The 18,751-nt window shown below is 44.6% G+C and overlaps 1 protein-coding gene across 1 annotated transcript; it reads left to right on the top strand.

The window, feature by feature from the left end:
* The first annotated feature begins 10,764 nt into the window (after positions 1-10,764).
* On the top strand, positions 10,765-18,730 carry LOC121768041. Its single transcript, XM_042164385.1, has 2 exons — positions 10,765-10,782; positions 17,993-18,730. The coding sequence occupies exon 2, from the start codon at positions 18,137-18,139 to the stop codon at positions 18,728-18,730; it is 594 nt and encodes a 197-aa protein (XP_042020319.1). The 5' UTR covers positions 10,765-10,782; positions 17,993-18,136.
* Positions 18,731-18,751: the final 21 nt, after the last annotated feature.

Genomic DNA, 18,751 nt, shown 5'->3' with positions numbered 1-18,751 from the left:
TTTTGATCCAAAGAACTTTGAGCCTGCTGATCTCAGTGTGCATTATTGGAGTGAAAGAAATCCTACCAATGTCGGTTTGCATACTAAATTTAGAACGAAGTTGGAATTGAACACAGCTGTGACTTTTTGGCATTTGGAAAAAATCTGACAATATACAGTTGCTGAAAGTAAAGGAAAGAGATGTCATGCAGTTTGTAAGTGGCCACAAGGAAATCCGAAAGATAAGTCATTACCGAAATATTTGTGGGAGTGTCGAGCAACATTGAGAAAGCATGATGAACACTGAAAAATTCGAGGTCTAATTTAGACCTCAATTTTAGCTCTTATTTATCATTTTTTATAACTACATCACAATTATCCTTATCATTGCTTAATAGAAGTCTGATCCTAATATCCTATTTCGTTCATAATGCACTCATTTGAATTAATCAATTTAAAAATATAATAAAAATGGGTTCGTGATTCCACTTTATAACATATCCAAACAATTTATTAAATTTTGTGTCCAAAATAATTGGATCGATACTTGGTGGTGGAGAGACGACTATTTCGTTAAGTATACTACTATTTTGGTCCCAAACATACGATCAATTTACGATTTTGGTCCAAAACATTCATTTTTTTTTAAAATTGAGTACAAAACATACGAAAACGATATCTTTTACATCCTTTTTTACGGTTCCGTCAATTCTTGACGGTCAACCGTCAATTAGCCCAATTTTGACCCGATTAGTTGATTTTAATTACTGTAGCTATTTAAATTTTTTTTTATTTTTGGATTTTACGTTTTAAATGTTGAATGAAAATTCCGAAAATTGGGCAATATAATCGCTTTTTCCAATACTTCATTTCATTCAAATTTCTTCCCCACTTTCTCCCGCTCCTTCTTCTTCTCCCCCCAAGAACCCTAATTTTTTTTCTCCATCTCTGCAACAACCAAACACCTTCGAACATGGGGCGTTCGATGTGCAGCCGGGACTCCATCGACAGCGACGGCGTTCATGACTTCGGAGACCTCCGATTTAGCTACGCTTTCCCCTACTATAAGAAGAAGGCGGCGATTGTCACCGGCCAAGGCAAATCGTCGAGGGGGAAGCTTTACTTTGTAAGTGAGAGGAATGAATGCAGTTTCTTCAAGTGGGGCGAGCCAAATCGTGATGTCGAAGCACGAGCCTGTTCTTCGTCAAACTCATTCGGTGGTACCGATTTTGAGGATTTGGCATTGAATTTAACCGAAATTAAGGATAAAATTAAAAATTAGTGAATGATTTGAGCTTTGGTCTTTGTTTTGTTATTGTTGTAACACTTTTGTGTTTGAAGTAATTTGATGTAACACTTTTTTGTTTGAAGTAATTTGATGTCACACTTTTTTTTCAAGTAATTTGATGGTGTGTTTGAAAACCCTAATTTTTTGTTCCTATTTGAATTTTGAAGTGAATCTTTCTTATTCGTCTTAGAAAAATTGGCAGAAATCAAACTGATTCAATAATTGGAGAACCCTAAAATACAAGACAAAGTAGTCCTTCATATAAATTATTTACTTCCATTTGGTCCTGAACATTTAACCACACCCCATTGCAAACTTGCAACAAAAAATTTTGGAGTTGATGTTGGTTTGATACATGTGATTGCTTCTTCGTATGTGATTGGTTTTTCGTCGACTATGACAAAAACTGCAATAAACTGACATCAAATTGAACCAATAAATGGATAACCAAATACAATACAAAGAGGTCCTTCATATTCATTTTCTACTTCGAATTGGTCCTGAACATTTGTACGATCAAAAAGACGTTGTCATAAGGTACTGTACATCTATCTTAATGTAACACCCCGACTTTTTCTACTCTTTTTATTGTGTTCTTGAAAGGACCGTCGTTTGTACACTTGAAAATTTTTTCGACCTTGTTTCTTTTGTCGAGAGAATAATTTTACAATTTGGCTTTGGGCTATTAATTTTAAGAGTGTTGGGTCATCCAAATTTTCTTATTCTTTAACCAACTTAGCCAAACTCTACAATTTACATGTTGGGCCCAATTTCATCAAAGAACTTTAAGTTTCCAAGCCCAATTCATTTTATTTGGAAACCACACTTTGAAGCCCAATTAGAGATTAATGATTTCTATACATGCATCCTTTCCTCAACCCCACGACACCTTCCACCCTTCATCTTCCACCTTCCAACTCCCTCAATTAATCCTACAACCAAAAGACACCCCATTTAAACATCCACCCTTTCACTTCTCTTCTCACTTTATACTTTACAACAAGAACAAAGAGAGAGAGGAGAAGAAACCGAGAGATGAGGGGAGAAGAAGAGTGAGGCAGCGGCGATGAGGAAGAGAAATGGCGACGTTAGAAGCGTGAGGGCTCCGGTTCAATTGAACGCAGCAACGTCAGTTCAGCGGCAACGATCCAGCAGTGGCGACGAACAGTGGCCCCCTTGCTGCGTTTTGAAAACTGAAACGAAAGAACATATTTTTGAAGGAGAACTTATCTTTCGGGGCGGTTCGGAGTTGGTTCGGGGCTGTTCGGAGATGTTTCAGGGGCTGCCGTGTAGTTTTGAGGTTGAATCGGTGAGGAACGATGGCTGTCCGAACAGCAAACAGACAATGCAGTGGCTAATTGCGAATGACGGCGACGCTGCGAGACCTTCGACTGCACAGCAGCGACGACGCAGCAGCGCCGAGCGTCTGTGGTGGACACGGGTGACGAATCGGAGTCAGCAGCGGCGACGTCGGCGGCGAACAGGCTGACCAACGGGCAGTAGCCGACGACGACCGATCTGGACCGTGAGTTGCAGAGTTTACAGTGATGGAACAAAACGAATTGATAGAGAGATGAGTGATGGTGGTCGAAAGAGGAAAGGGAGCGACGGCGGAGCAGCAACGTTCGTACAGCAGCGTCTCCCGGCTCTGTGCAGCAGCCAACAACAGCAACAACGTGCAGCAACGGGCCGAACAGCGATGGCACCGCTCGTCTGCTCGAAGAATTCCGAACAGTAAGTTCCGACACGTTTTTGACCGACCAAATGAACTCCGATTTGACCAATTCTTTTTCCTGAGTAAACTTCATGATGTCTTCTATGTTGTGTGTAAATTTCAACCCTTTTGGATTAAAGATGAATTTTTAGTGAATTTTTGAAGTTAACTGCGCAACTCTGCCGAAAATGTTTTCTCGACCAGTAGGTTACGTGGTTGTTTTGACTGACCTAAAAGGGGTATTTGGACATGAAATTTTAACTGGAAGTCCTTTGATGAGTCTTCTGTATTGTGGTAAAGTTTTAGCCCCAACGGAAGTCGGATGATTTTTAAATGATTTTTATAAAATCGTTGCGCAGTGCTGCCAGTTTTCAAATGAAATTATATATGTGATGAAGTGATAGGATATGCAAAGATGTATGTTATGATGTGATTTATGTGATTGGAAAATATGTTGATATATGTGCTATGTAAATTTTTAAAGGTGAAACATCGCAAGTGAATCGTGATCGCAAGGGAAAGAAATTGTTTTCGGTTTAAGCACTCGAGGTGGGCTTTTTTACCCTACTATTTTGTGGGTTATCTTTAATACGGACGCTGTTCCGGAAATGTTTATGGAGATGAACTGTTTGTCTTGCCAACTGTTTTGTTTTGAAACCTATCTGAAGTGGTTTACCACATATGTTTAATCGAATTCGGGTCTATTGGGCTGCGAACCCTCAGGCTAGTGTACACGAGATCGGGAGCCATCTGAGAGCAAGTTGGCCGGTCTAGTTGACCTGGGGTGTGGCCACGCCCCTTGTCACCCGTTGGATCAGATAGTGTATGATGGGGGAATAAGGGTGGCAATCTCTGGAAAATGACTGCGCAGTCGAATTTATGAAATATGTTTTAGTGTACTTGGGTTATTTTCTTACACTTAAAACCCCAAGGTTACACTGATATGGCATGACAAACTATGTTTTTGGCGTGTGTCCACTGAGTGCAATAAGTACTCAGCCCTGCATATTGTTTTTCTTAATGTGCAGATTGAGCGGTGACGAGCGCGGTGGCTGTTGAGCATAAAAGTGAAGAATGTCTATCAAATGTCTAGGATATGTTGTGTCTTCATACATAGCATGATTCTACTCTCGAAATGCTTCCGCTCAATATTGTTTCTTTTGAGTTCGTGTATAGTTGAGATATTTTCATTGGGAGTTGTTGATTGTTGAAATGATACTCTGATTTTTTTTGAAATATTCCCATTTGTTTCGAGCTATTCCCATTTGTTTCGGGCTATGGTCGAGTTGTGTTGTTTTCCCTTTCTTTCCCGCTTCTTTAATCCTCCCCTAGTCGCGATCAACCGTGTTTTCTATCCTTAGAAAATGCGGGCGTGACAAAGTGGTATCAGAGCAATTTTTCCTTCCGCTCTGGACCGAGAGTCTCTTATTCAATCTAGTCTAGACTCGTTTCGCTAGACTATGAGGTTGTGAATTGAAGGCTCAACATCCCGACTGTCACACTCAACCGAGAAAAAGGTAAGATGTTTTATGAGAATGTTTTGAGAAAGAAAGATGATGAAGTTTTGATGAGGAACGATGGATTGTTTGTTTTTACATGAAAAGATGAAAGTTGATGTTCAAGTGTGTTTTGATTTTTGAGTCAAAGCTTGTACTTCAAAGTTGAAAGTGAGATGTTGAATTTTTTAGAAAAGTGTGAGTTTTGAAGAAAATGTTTTGATTTGAAAGTAGATGTGAAATGTGAAAGCGTTCTGTTTTGGGAAGTGAAATGTTGTGTATTGTACTTGTTATTTGAAGTATGAATGACTGGATATGTGATATTTGTTGATCTATGAGGTGGTAAAATGTTGTGAAATGAGAAATGTTTATGCAATTGATGTTGGACGTGATAATGAATGGAGTATGATTGATAATGTTATGAGATGTAGACTTCAAAGGCCTTAGATGTAGGCTAGTTATACGCGCGAACTATGTTTTCTTTTAAGGCAATATACTTATCGATGGAACGAATGAGGCCTAGAAAATAGCGAATTCCAAGGGGCGTGATGAGATGACGAGGCAAGGAGATCGAGAGTGCGAATGGAGGTCGGTGAACCATGAAACTTTTTATTCTTGGAATGACGCGAAATGTTGGAGCAAGCTTGATGTGCGAACTATTTCACGATTTCCTACGTTTTCCCTGAACGACAAGAACAAAAAGAATACGAGGTAGATTTCAAGTAGTGGAAGATAGCGAAGACGAAATGAAGTTCAAACGCAAAAGAGGGTGTAAGACAAGGAGGGATGACGCGCAGTGCGCGAGTTAAGTTAATATAGTCTAATCTCGCATAAATTGTTAGGAGTGGCAGCGATGTGACTTTGAACTACAATTAAACGACATGAGGAAGCTGCTTGGAAGACAAGACGATGGAAAAATTCTATACTCGAAGGACGTAAGTAAATTTCGGGACGAAATTTTTGTTAAGGTGGGTAGATTGTAACACCCCGACTTTTTCTACTCTTTTTATTGTGTTCTTGAAAGGACCGTCGTTTGTACACTTGAAAATTTTTTCGACCTTGTTTCTTTTGTCGAGAGAATAATTTTACAATTTGGCTTTGGGCTATTAATTTTAAGAGTGTTGGGTCATCCAAATTTTCTTATTCTTTAACCAACTTAGCCAAACTCTACAATTTACATGTTGGGCCCAATTTCATCAAAGAACTTTAAGTTTCCAAGCCCAATTCATTTTATTTGGAAACCACACTTTGAAGCCCAATTAGAGATTAATGATTTCTATACATGCATCCTTTCCTCAACCCCATGACACCTTCCACCCTTCATCTTCCACCTTCCAACTCCCTCAATTAATCCTACAACCAAAAGACACCCCATTTAAACATCCACCCTTTCACTTCTCTTCTCACTTTATACTTTACAACAAGAACAAAGAGAGAGAGGAGAAGAAACCGAGAGATGAGGGGAGAAGAAGAGTGAGGCAGCGGCGATGAGGAAGAGAAATGGCGACGTTAGAAGCGTGAGGGCTCCGGTTCAATTGAACGCAGCAACGTCAGTTCAGCGGCAACGATCCAGCAGTGGCGACGAACAGTGGCCCCCTTGCTGCGTTTTGAAAACTGAAACGAAAGAACATATTTTTGAAGGAGAACTTATCTTTCGGGGCGGTTCGGAGTTGGTTCGGGGCTGTTCGGAGATGTTTCAGGGGCTGCCGTGTCGTTTTGAGGTTGAATCGGTGAGGAACGATGGCTGTCCGAACAGCAAACAGACAATGCAGTGGCTAATTGCGAATGACGGCGACGCTGCGAGACCTTCGACTGCACAGCAGCGACGACGCAGCAGCGCCGAGCGTCTGTGGTGGACACGGGTGACGAATCGGAGTCAGCAGCGGCGACGTCGGCGGCGAACAGGCTGACCAACGGGCAGTAGCCGACGACGACCGATCTGGACCGTGAGTTGCAGAGTTTACAGTGATGGAACAAAACGAATTGATAGAGAGATGAGTGATGGTGGTCGAAAGAGGAAAGGGAGCGACGGCGGAGCAGCAACGTTCGTACAGCAGCGTCTCCCGGCTCTGTGCAGCAGCCAACAACAGCAACAACGTGCAGCAACGGGCCGAACAGCGATGGCACCGCTCGTCTGCTCGAAGAATTCCGAACAGTAAGTTCCGACACGTTTTTGACCGACCAAATGAACTCCGATTTGACCAATTCTTTTTCCTGAGTAAACTTCATGATGTCTTCTATGTTGTGTGTAAATTTCAACCCTTTTGGATTAAAGATGAATTTTTAGTGAATTTTTGAAGTTAACTGCGCAACTCTGCCGAAAATGTTTTCTCGACCAGTAGGTTACGTGGTTGTTTTGACTGACCTAAAAGGGGTATTTGGACATGAAATTTTAACTGGAAGTCCTTTGATGAGTCTTCTGTATTGTGGTAAAGTTTTAGCCCCAACGGAAGTCGGATGATTTTTAAATGATTTTTATAAAATCGTTGCGCAGTGCTGCCAGTTTTCAAATGAAATTATATATGTGATGAAGTGATAGGATATGCAAAGATGTATGTTATGATGTGATTTATGTGATTGGAAAATATGTTGATATATGTGCTATGTAAATTTTTAAAGGTGAAACATCGCAAGTGAAACAAACGCAGACGTTTCCCGTTGGACGTGGGGGAAATGCCGGCGGAATTGCTGGGATGTCCGGGATGATGCCTGGGTACTATAATATGTATCCTTGGTGTGCAGGGACGGGTGGGATGATGCCCTAAATACCCGGGGTTAGTTCCGCGATGACGGGCATGGCGCCCGTCCCGATGATGTCCCAAATGCCCGGGATGATGTAGGGCATGCCTGCCGCTGCGGGGGTAGCAGGCCGGGGGTCCCACAATCACCTTGGGACAATGTCTATCGCCCATACATGGATTTATTGTCTAGCGATTCCCAGAGTACTCGTCTGGAGACACAGTTCGCCGGCATTGAGACTTTCTCTTTTGAGGAGTTGTGGATATCTCCAATCAGGGAGTCTCCCACTCAGATACCATCGGCGGTAGGGAGGTCGAAGAATAAGGGCAAAGGCAAGGGCAAGGGCACTACCTCGTCCTCGCGTGCGGGGAACGAGGGTGGGGAGGGGACAGAGGGGCAGAGGAGGAGGCTGGCGAGGCAAAGAGGACCATCTGGAGAGTGGCGGAGTGCGTCGTGCTGGCTTAGGCCTGGGTCGGTATAGTCGAGGATCCCTACATCAGGGCTAACCAGCAAATCGACTGAATGTGGTGGAGCATTAGCCAAAGCTACCTCAGATTCAAACAACCAGGTGGGAAGTCTCACAATGGAGAGCAATGCCGGAAACAGTGGGAGCGGCTGAGGAGGCAACTCAGCCGATTTGCCACCATCTAACAAAACAACCTCCGCACGGCAACCAGTGGCATGACCACGGAGGATGTGAAGTCTTTGTCCATGCAGCAGTTCCTCGATAAGGAGAATAAGTTCAACTATTGGGATGTCTATCTTATCGTGCAGAATTCTTCCAAATTTTGTCCGGGTGTTGAATCTGGCTGGCCGAAGCGGACGAAGATCAACGCCTTCGGTGAGTCCAACAGTAGTGCCGTTTCCCACGACCTCCCCGACGCCGAGGCAGAGTTCCCGAGCCCTGAATCGTCTTTCCGCCGCCATCGCCCGGTAGGCAAAAAGACCGCGATGCGGATGGTTAGGTGAAGCGCCAGCGGGTCCCACGAGGTCCAATCAGCAGCTCCTTCCCAGCTCAATCCCGAGCTCACCCAACTCGCCCGCATGTAGCAGCAGAGCCTGCTAGACACCATGGACAAGTGGCATGCAGCGACTGGCCCTTTATACAAGTTGATGCTGAAGGATGTCATCGACAGTATGAAGCGCGATTTGGGATGCCATCCCTGCCCGGGAGTGACGCCGGGACTGGCCACGGGGACGACGAGGAGTGAGACGGGGGCCGGGTTTGTCGAAGCTTTGGGTTGTAATTTTTTTAACTATTTATTTTTTTAAAAAAATAATTATGTATGTTTTTTACTATTTAAATAAAATAGTTGCATTTTCCCCGTATTCGTATCGAAATTTTAATTCCGTAAATTGCATATTTGTGAAGTTGTGAATTTTTATTATTGTGGATGTCCGCCGGGATGTCCTTGGGGATGTCCGTCATTGTGCAGTGGGATGTCCTTATGACTTGACAGTGCAGTGGGAGGTCCTTATAACGTGACAGGAGGTGTTTTTGGGAAGTTCGCCGGGAACTCCACCGGGACATCCGCACCATTGCGGATGCTCTAATAGCTGGATTTGAAGGTCAACTTTCAATCACCGTCAACAAATGACATGAGTGATTTGTAAATATCCACTAAATAAATTTTGCTTAATAATTTACATATTAATAAAGATTCAATTGTTATTTTATTAATTTATTGAAAATGGACAAATCATTGTTTATGAAATTTGAAAAATTAATAATGTAATAAAAAACTTAGGTTTCAGAATAAAGAAAATAAATAATTATATTCTCTGGTTAATTAAGAATAATGTTTATTAATGATACTCGCATAAAAAATTGTTGGTAATTGAATTGGGGTGGGCCAAGCCCATTTATTTAATATAATTAATTGATACGGGTTAAACCGAGCCACTTTCTCTGAATAACTAACCGATATCAGGCCTCAAATGTTTAGGCAAATTGCATCAGCACTATCTAGTCGGATAATTTCTCAAGAAAAAAACAACATACTCAATATTGGACTCAAATATGGCCCATCATTTTAGGTTGAGTCCAGCGTTGGCGTGTTCATATTTTGTGCCATATACTCATATCATAAGTAATGTATGACGTTTGAATATATATCAAAATAAAAATAAAATTGAACCTAAACTTTGAGCCACGACTCAATATTGAAGTATTTCATGTTTTAATCCGTGTTATTTCATGAGTTAAGTAAAAAATAATAAAATAAAAATATTATAGTTTTCATTTTAAGAAAGTGTCATTTTAAGTGTAGACATCCTCAAGAGTAAAAGCAAGTCAAATTGTAAATGCATGTCCAAACCAAGATAGCATGCACGTGGTTGGGCCGTTGGACATATATATACAAAAAGAAATGTTTCACTTATTGCAATAATACTATAAAGATAAAATTAGAAAATTCAAAATTTAAGAAAATATTCCCTCCGTCCCAAGTTACTTGAGTCGTATTCCATTTTGGGTTGTCCCAAGTTACTTGAGTCATTTCTCTTATTGGCTAAAACAAAACATCTAATTATACTTATTTTATTCTTTCTTTTACTTTAGCCTATCTCATCTTTCTTACTTTATTCTCTCTTCTACTTTATTTAATTTACTAAACACAACTTTCTTAAATCTCGTGAAAAAAAAAATACCTGAAGTAACGTGGGACCGATGGAGTATGGAATATGTTAGTAGGATTATATCAAGTTTCAATGGGCCCATCGAGCATTAAATATCCACCTAAAAATACATTAAGCATTGAAATATATTTATATCAGTCTCCGGTCTCCCCATTTTTTCCACCACTCTTTCTTCGTATTCTTATTATCCTCATTTTCTGCGATCTGAAAAAAAAAATTACTACATCATATCAATGGCGGCTTATTGATACGGGCCCCGTACGGGAGCCGCAACAGCCGGTGATAGAGGCACCGGCGTCAGTGGAGAAAGACATGTAGACGTCGATCGCGACGACCAAGGGGAAGAGGAACCGACGCCCGCCAGACTTGTTCGGAGATTACGTCCCGAAGTAGTTTAGGAGTATTATTTTCCTTTTATTTATTCCTTATTTTTGGGTATTATTTATTTTGATTATTTAATTACATTGAAGTGTCGAGAGTAATTATAAGCTCCGTTTCCGATTTTCTTTGTTGGTTCTTTCCCGAGATGAATTAGGATTAGGAGTCGAACCAACCATAGGTCCTTAGTCTATAAATAGGGCTATGTTCATACACTTTATTATGAATGAAATTATATTATTTTGCCCACAAGGAACGAGTATTCTTATAACCCTAGTTTGCCGCTGCCCGACGGAGAGACATCCGCGCACAGCAGGAGCTAGAACCGCCGCCGATCCTGTTGCAGGACGCCGGAGGGATCTTGATCGCCGAGCAATTCCGCCACCGATCACCGTTGAGGAATTGAGTCCTTAACATCTGGTGCTTTCATTGAGAACTCATGAAGCGTTTCGACAACAACAACAACAACAACTACAACCACAACAACACGGCAAAGCCGTTTGGGGCTCCGGCCACCACGATTCCTACCCGGCGTACAGATTTGGGTGCCGTCCTCTGATGGGGTACGTACTAAACAAGCCCAATAGCAGTGACAGCTCGGCCAGCCCAATAGCAGTGACAGCTCGGCCAGCCCAAAGCCCAAGAGTTCAGTTCGGCATTACCAAAGAGTTCGGCCTCAGCCTACAGCTCGGTAAAAGCCAACCAATCAAGCTCTGCTCTCAGGTCGGCATCAAGCTCTACTCTCAGATCGGCAACCAAAGCAGTTCGGTCTCGGTATTCGGCCGAACAAGGAGTTAGTGGACCCATACAGGATGTCCAACACACCCACTACCACGTGATGTCAGTTCAGGCCACGATCGTAGGCCATGACCTACGCTTCGCCCACGGTCTTAGGCCATAACCTACACGACATCCACGACTTAGGGTGGTGATGCAAGCCATGATCTGAGTTCATTATATAAATAGAACTTAGATCTGATAGAAGAGGTTAGAATCTCTCTAGAGAAATAATCATATGGCAAGTCTGTGTTGTAAGCTGTAATTCGCAGATCAAGCAATACAAACCTGCCCCCATTTCTCCCCGTGGACGTAGATTTACCTCAGTAAATCGAACCACGTAAAATTCTCTGTGTCGTAATTTATTTTTACGAGCATTTATCATCATCAAAAATTCGCGGAATCATCACTGGCGCCGTCTGTGGGAAACAGAGAACAAAATTTGTGAAAAAGCGAATTTTTGATCCATTTTTTCCACCCAAAAAATGCATACCAGATTGCAGAGTACCCGTATTCCTGCCCGTGAGAACCAGGAGGAAGCCAATCCATCCCATAGGTCGGGAAAACAGCCTAGGGATAAATCCACCACCAGTTCTCATGGTGGAGGAACAAGCCGCTCCAAAAGCCGTCACACCGAGTCTTCCCAGCAGCCCGATTTGAACGAGGCTGTCAAGCTGTTTTTGACGGAAAAGCAGGAGGAATTCTTAACCTTCCTGCAAAAAAGCCAAAAGCAGCCGGGGACAAAAACGGCGGATTCTCCCTCTCCCTCCATACGAGACAGTCACTACCGCAGTAGTGTCATGTCTTCCAGAAGAAAGAATCCTCGGTACCGGAATCACAGGAGAACTCCATCTCCTCCATACCGAAGAAATGTCGGGTTCGCCATGTACGGAGTATTGAGGACTCCGTTCTCGGACGATATTACCCGAACTCCCCTTCCACAGAACTACCGAACTCCGTCGATAACCTATGACGGACTCGTGGATCCTCATGACTTCCTGGGACGCTATCAGTATAATATGGCGAACCAAGGTCTCAATGAGGTCCATATGTGCAAGCTGTTCCCCGAGCTGCTCATCGGGAACGCCAGAAGGTGGTTCGACAGCCTTCCTCAAGGCAGCATTAGATCCTACCGAGATCTGATGGATGCTTTCCACAGGAGGTTCTTTCAGAAAGCGGAAGCCCGAAATACTTCGGCTCAGCTGCTTTCCATACGTCAAGGTCGCGACGAAAAGATCAGCGACTTCCTGACGAGATTCCATAAGGAATGCCTACAGGTAGATAATCTCAATGATCTACTTGTCATTTCGGCATTCCAAAATGGAATCCTGCCCGGAGCTCTCTACAGAAAGCTCGTGGAGTGCGGTCCGCAAACAGCTCAAGAGATGTGGGACCTTGCGGACAAGTTTTCTCGTGCCGATGAGGCAGACCGTCGAAAACGGTCTTTAGACAGCTCATCTAGAGAAGACAAAAAAAAGCCCGATCATAGCGATCAGAGGCATCCTCGCCGAACACCTTCTCCACTAAAGGAGAGATAGCGGTCATCCGAGGTGATCGAAAAAGAGCAAGTGTGTTCGCAGATTGCGCTTAAAAGTGCCGAGCAATCAGTTCGGCACCATCAAGCATAGCAATCACAGCAGCCGGAATCAGAGGCCGGCGAAATGACCGAAGTCACACCGGAGCCGAACTACATCTGGCCGAAGAAAGAAGAGAATTGGCCTGCATAAAAGCAGCCAAGTACAAGGAGCAAGTAGCCCGGTATTACAACCAAAGGGTGAAGAAGCTGCAATTTCAAGTGGGAGATCTCGTCTTGAGAAACAACGAAGTAAGCCGAGCAGAAAAGCTGGGCGAACTCGAGCCCACATAGGAAGGTCCATATCGGGTGTCAGAAGTCCTCGGCAAAGGGTCTTAAAAATTGACTCACGCGTCAGGAGCACAAGTACCCCGAACATGGTACGTTTCCAACCTCAAGAAGTTCCATTTGTAAGAGACAGTCCGGTCAGTCAGTCTTATGTGTTTTCTTTGTTTTTTACTTGTTCTTGTCTCTACGTGCGTTGTGTCTGTCTATGTGAGTGTCGTCTCTTACAAATAAAACTGAGGTATCGCGTTCTTCAAAGGCTGATCCCCTTTTTAGAACATACAAGCCAACGATTGTGCGTCAAAGCTTCTAAAGAGGATACAAGACCACAATTCAGCTTAAACAAGCAGTTCGTCTGAAACGAGCTGCAACAAGCCCACGATTGTGTGTCAAAGCTTCTAAAGAGGATACAAGACCACAATTCAGCTTAAACAAGCAGTTCGTCTGAAACGAGCTGCAACAAGCCCACGATTGTGTGTCAAAGCTTCTAAAGAGGATACAAGACCACAATTCAGCTTAAACAAGCAGTTCGTCTGAAACGAGCTGCAACAAGCCCACGATTGTGCGTCAAAGCTTCTAAAGAGGATACAAGACCACAATTCAGCTTAAACAAGCAGTTCGTCTGAAACGAGCTGCAACAAGCCCACGATTGTGTGTCAAAGCTTCTAAAGAGGATACAAGACCACAATTCTGCTTAAGAATCAAGCACTTCGTCTGAAACGAACTGCAACAAAAGTCCGATTCTCGCGATAAAACTTGCCTGAATTAGGACAAGGGAAAGTCCAATCCACGCGATAAAACTCGCCGAATTAGGACGACCAAGTTCGGTCAAAGCAGTTTACCTCATAAGACCGAGGACGACCATGTCTAGTCAAAGAGGTTTACTGCATAAGACCACTTCGGTTAACTGGGAAAGTCCGATCCACGCGATAAAACTCGCCGAATTAGGACAAGGGAAAGTTCGATCCCGGCGACGAAAATCGCCAAATTAGAACACAAAGACGAGTCCGGTCAAAGATGTTTATTTCATCAGACCAAAGACGAGTCCGGTCAAAGATGTTTATTTCATCAGACCAAAGACGAGTCCGGTCAAAGATGTTTATTTCATCAGACCAAAGACAAGTCCGGTCAAAGAAGTTTACTTCATAAGACCGAGGACAAGTACGATGAAATTTTTTCGCTAAGCTGTAAATACACAGTGTTAGAAGCGAAAACAAAAACAAAATTTCATTTTCAAATCTTGTTCGGCACACAACTCCGCTACCCTACAAAATGGCGTTACGCTATTACAAAGGACTATTCTACTGTCCAGGGTTGCTGAAGTTAAGCCACCTATCTGCAAAATCCTCTGGAAGCCGAGTTCGGTTGTTCCGAGCAGATGAAGAATAAGCAGGTCGACGAGATGCTATCCTCGACCCAACGCCTCTTCCCCGAGCCCGAGAAGTCCTAACACCTCGGCGATGAAGAGTCTCTGCAATAAGCATCTGCTGATCTTGCTCGCTCATAGTCACAACTCCTCGGCGAATTTCAGTCCGTCCCCGTCTTGACGATTCCGGTTGCTCCTGAGCCCGTTCTCGTCTTGACGTTTCCGGCTGTTCCGGAGTTCGTTGTTGGCTGGGAGTAGGATTTTGAACAAGGGAACCAGAGGTTTGATCTGGAGTGCGAGCATCTGTTGGCGCGATATGCCGGAGGAATCTCTCAATTGAGGGACGCCGGGCAAGAACAATGTCGTACCGAGAAGCCCAGCGCCGCAATGATTTCACGACTTGTTGGCAAGCCGAGCTCTCCAGCGCATTGTTCCTCCGGAGTACATTATACTCCTCCCACAGTTCGTCAACTCGTTCCTGAACATCTGAGATGGTCAATCCCCCGCGCACACGGATGTAATCCTCGTACGCAGTCCTCTCAGCAATGGTCGTATTCAGCTCGGCCTCCAGATCCTTCTTATCGGACTCTAAGTCCTTATTATCGGCCTCCAGCTTCACTAAACGAGCCAGAAGCTCGTCATTCTTCGTCTGATCGGCTATAGCTCTTCTCTCAGCTTCGTCTAAAGCCGAAGAGTACAGCCGTTTCCAGTGAAGTATCTCCATCTCCTTGAGTACAAAGCAGCTATATTAGTTCGGCAGCTGTACCGAGCAGATAGTAAAATACAACAGGAGTAAAGGCGAGTACGCAAAGCTATACGAAGACAAGTGTAGAGAATTTTTCATTCACAAGGAAAATTTTTTACACTAGGGCTTCAAGGCCATTTTACAAGGAAGAAACTAGACTAAGAGAAGGGAGACGAAATCATACTCCGCCAGCTTCGTCTCCGGCTCCTCGGTCTGGTACAGCTTCTTTCTCTTGGGCTACCTCAGCCTCGGCCTCGCCTCCTGCCGGCCTCGCCTCCGCCTCCTGATCGGCTTCCTCCTCCGGATGCCCGGCCCGCTCGACTTCGGCCTCCGGCTCCAGCGGCTCGGCCTCACCCTCTCCGTTGTAAGTCGAAGCGGGTGAAACGGGTCCCACGGAGGCAAAGATAGCCTCCAGGTTCTCGTCCCGATCAGCTCGACAACTCCGGACTCGGTCTGCAGAAAGCAGGACCGAGGATGAAGCGAGCTCCTCAAGGAGCGGCAGATTCTGAAGCCGAGCAGCTATCTCTCGGCTGTACAGAGGCAGCACGACGTCGGGCCCCTGCTCGCCCTTATCGGCAATTAGCCTTACCAGACTACCGACAAAGGCCGAGAACTGGCTGCTCAAAAAGAGTCTCTCCGTGTAGGCACGGAGACCCTCTCCTTGGGCAACCACGGCGGCAGCATCCCTCCGTTTCGTCTGCTCTCGCTGGATGACGAGCTGGTTTTTGGCAAACTGAGCTTCATCCTGGGCCGAAATCCTAGCAGCCCTGGCTTTCTCAAAGTTTGCCTCAGCCTGCTCGGCCCGGTGACAAGCAGCCGCCAATTTCCTCTGCATCTCGGCATAGTCGTTGGACGCTTTGGAGAGTTCGACGGCGACGAGCTTGGAGAGCATATCATTCCTCTGAAAATGGATAAGGAAAAAAGTTAACAGAGGGCACCAAAAATACAAGACAGAAGCCAAGCCAAGGAATCAAGAAAACAATTCACCTCGGCGAAGTCCGTGGGCCATAAAAATGGCTCACAGATATGCTCCGAAGGAGGCGCCAAGACCACGTCTTTCTCTGGCGCCCTTGGGGGCTTCTGGGTCTTCCCCTTCTTGCTTGCCGAAGTCGACTCCGGCTTCTTTGGACCCGAAGAGGTCTTTTGCCTCTTCGGATTCTTCTCGGCATCAAGCGCCGAGCTGGTAGCCTTCTCTCTCTCCGGCTCCACAAGCTCGGAGGACTTTCTAATAGCCTTATTCAACATGAACACTGCCAAAAAGCAAGAAAGCAAAGTCAGATTTTCTTCGTTAAAGCAGTAGAGCATAAAGATAAAGAGAAATCCTCACCCTCGGCCTCTTCGTCCGAAGACGAGATGTCGAACACGACGTCGCCCTTGACGAGCTCAGACTCCGTGTATTGTTTCCTAACTATGGGAATCTTGTTGAGCTCGCCATCGAGCTCGTCCAACGGTTCAGGCCGAGGGTGACGGATAACGGACTCCGGCCCTCTCCAGGGAAAACTAGGAGCCGCGGTCCTATCATAGTAGAAGAAGCGATTTTGCCACTTCGGCCACTTCGTTTTACAAAAGGCCCTAAAGGGCTGTAAAGGGATCAAGTAAAACCAAGACCCCTTCCTCTTAAATTGAAAGAATTTAAGGATCGCCTTCAAAGACAAATCCCTTCCTAACCTACGGAGTTCGGCAGCGAAGGCCGACAAGTGCCTCCAAGAGTTCGGAGTCACCTGGCCTAAAGGAAGCTGAAAAAAATCTAGTAAATCTATAAAGGCAGAAGGGAGGGGGAAACGAAGCCCGCATTCTAAGCAGGCCTCGTACACGGTGACGTAACCCTCCGGCGGGGAGTCAGCCCTGTGATCACCGTCAGGTACCACCGCCTTCCCCCCAAGAAAAGAGTATTTTTCGTAAAGGGATATCACAGTATCCTTACTCAAGATACTGTGAAAATACTCTACGGTCTTCTCCCCGGATTCTTTCCGGCTAGAAGACCCCTTACCCCCTTTCCTAACGCTACCCGACTCCGAAGAAGAAGAAGAAGACATTTTTCTTACTTTTTGAAGGTGAAGGTAGTCTGAAGAAATTTTTGAAAGCGGAAGGAAATTTTTCACGCAGAAGATAGAGAGTGCAGAAGAAGCCAATAGCAAAGGTGTTCAAATGATGAAGAAAGACGGTATTTATCAGATTTGGAAAAGATTTCAAATCATCGCACCGTTTCATATCCCACCTTTTCAGGATTCAACGGCCGGATTTTACTGTCGCATTTAATGCCGCATTTAATGCAGTCACGCGCAGGGCACGTCCCCTGACTTCAGCCTCCCCCGTACCCTTTTCCAGAATGCCGAAGTGACTCGCTTCGCCGAAGTGAATCACTTCGCTTTTCGGGGGGGGTAGTGATGGGGTACGTACTAAACAAGCCCAATAGCAGTGACAGCTCGGCCAGCCCAATAGCAGTGACAGCTCGGCCAGCCCAAAGCCCAAGAGTTCAGTTCGGCATTACCAAAGAGTTCGGCCTCAGCCTACAGCTCGGTAAAAGCCAACCAATCAAGCTCTGCTCTCAGGTCGGCATCAAGCTCTACTCTCAGATCGGCAACCAAAGCAGTTCGGTCTCGGTATTCGGCCGAACAAGGAGTTAGTGGACCCATACAGGATGTCCAACACACCCACTACCACGTGATGTCAGTTCAGGCCACGATCGTAGGCCATGACCTACGCTTCGCCCACGGTCTTAGGCCATAACCTACACGACATCCACGACTTAGGGTGGTGATGCAAGCCATGATCTGAGTTCATTATATAAATAGAACTTAGATCTGATAGAAGAGGTTAGAATCTCTCTAGAGAAATAATCATATGGCAAGTCTGTGTTGTAAGCTGTAATTCGCAGATCAAGCAATACAAACCTGCCCCCATTTCTCCCCGTGGACGTAGATTTACCTCAGTAAATCGAACCACGTAAAATTCTCTGTGTCGTAATTTATTTTTACGAGCATTTATCATCATCAAAAATTCGCGGAATCATCATCCTCCGAGGACGGGCCACCGCGAGGGTGGGGGTTTCCTATCGGGCTGATCGGCGTCCGTAGATCGGCGATCGATAAATGTTTGTCGCGGGCGAGTGACCTAACTAATAATGCTCGTATCACTTATGCAGCTCTAGTTTCTATTATGCAAATTTTCGATCAGATCGAGCATTACCCTTCCCCTCCGATTTCAATGGACAAAAAACAAGTTGAATCTCTAACTGAAATTGTTATGTATTTGCAGGAATTTCTTGAAGGCTATAAGTCTCCTTTTGCTGACGTCAATGAAGCAGATCCATTGGAGATGCGCATTGCTGATGCAGTTTATGCGGCTGAAGATGTAATCGAATCTCACCTTGTGGAACAGCTTCGTCCTGATGTCTTAGTCTTGTACGAGGCCCTGAGTGACATGATAGAAGACATGAATTTGATGGTTGAAATCAAAGAAAGGGTGATTAAACGCGTGGATTTGATCTTTGCACTCAAAGGTCGTCTTCGTGGACAAGTCTCTGATTCCTCGACATCTAGAGACTTGCATAAGAGAGTGGGGGATTTGATAAAAGACATTCAGTTGTTAGAAAACAGGGTGATGGAACACATGGATTGGATCTTGGAACTCGAATGTTATCTGCAGAGACAAGTCTCGGATTCCTCAACATGTGCAGACTTGTATAAGGCTGTGGTGGAGGTGATAGAACGCATGAGTTTCATCAAGCAAGAAGTGATGGTGATTTTTTAATTCAAAAATCAGAGAAAAGCA

Source organism: Salvia splendens, chromosome 15, assembly GCF_004379255.2.
Source record: "Salvia splendens isolate huo1 chromosome 15, SspV2, whole genome shotgun sequence".
Lineage (NCBI taxonomy): Eukaryota > Viridiplantae > Streptophyta > Magnoliopsida > Lamiales > Lamiaceae > Salvia > Salvia splendens.
This window is presented reverse-complemented; position numbering and strand designations above follow the sequence as displayed.

Bases quoted from the DNA above. Each gene is read 5' to 3' on its own strand.
- LOC121768041 (XM_042164385.1), top strand. From the start codon at position 18,137: ATGCAAATTTTCGATCAGATCGAGCATTACCCTTCCCCTCCGATTTCA.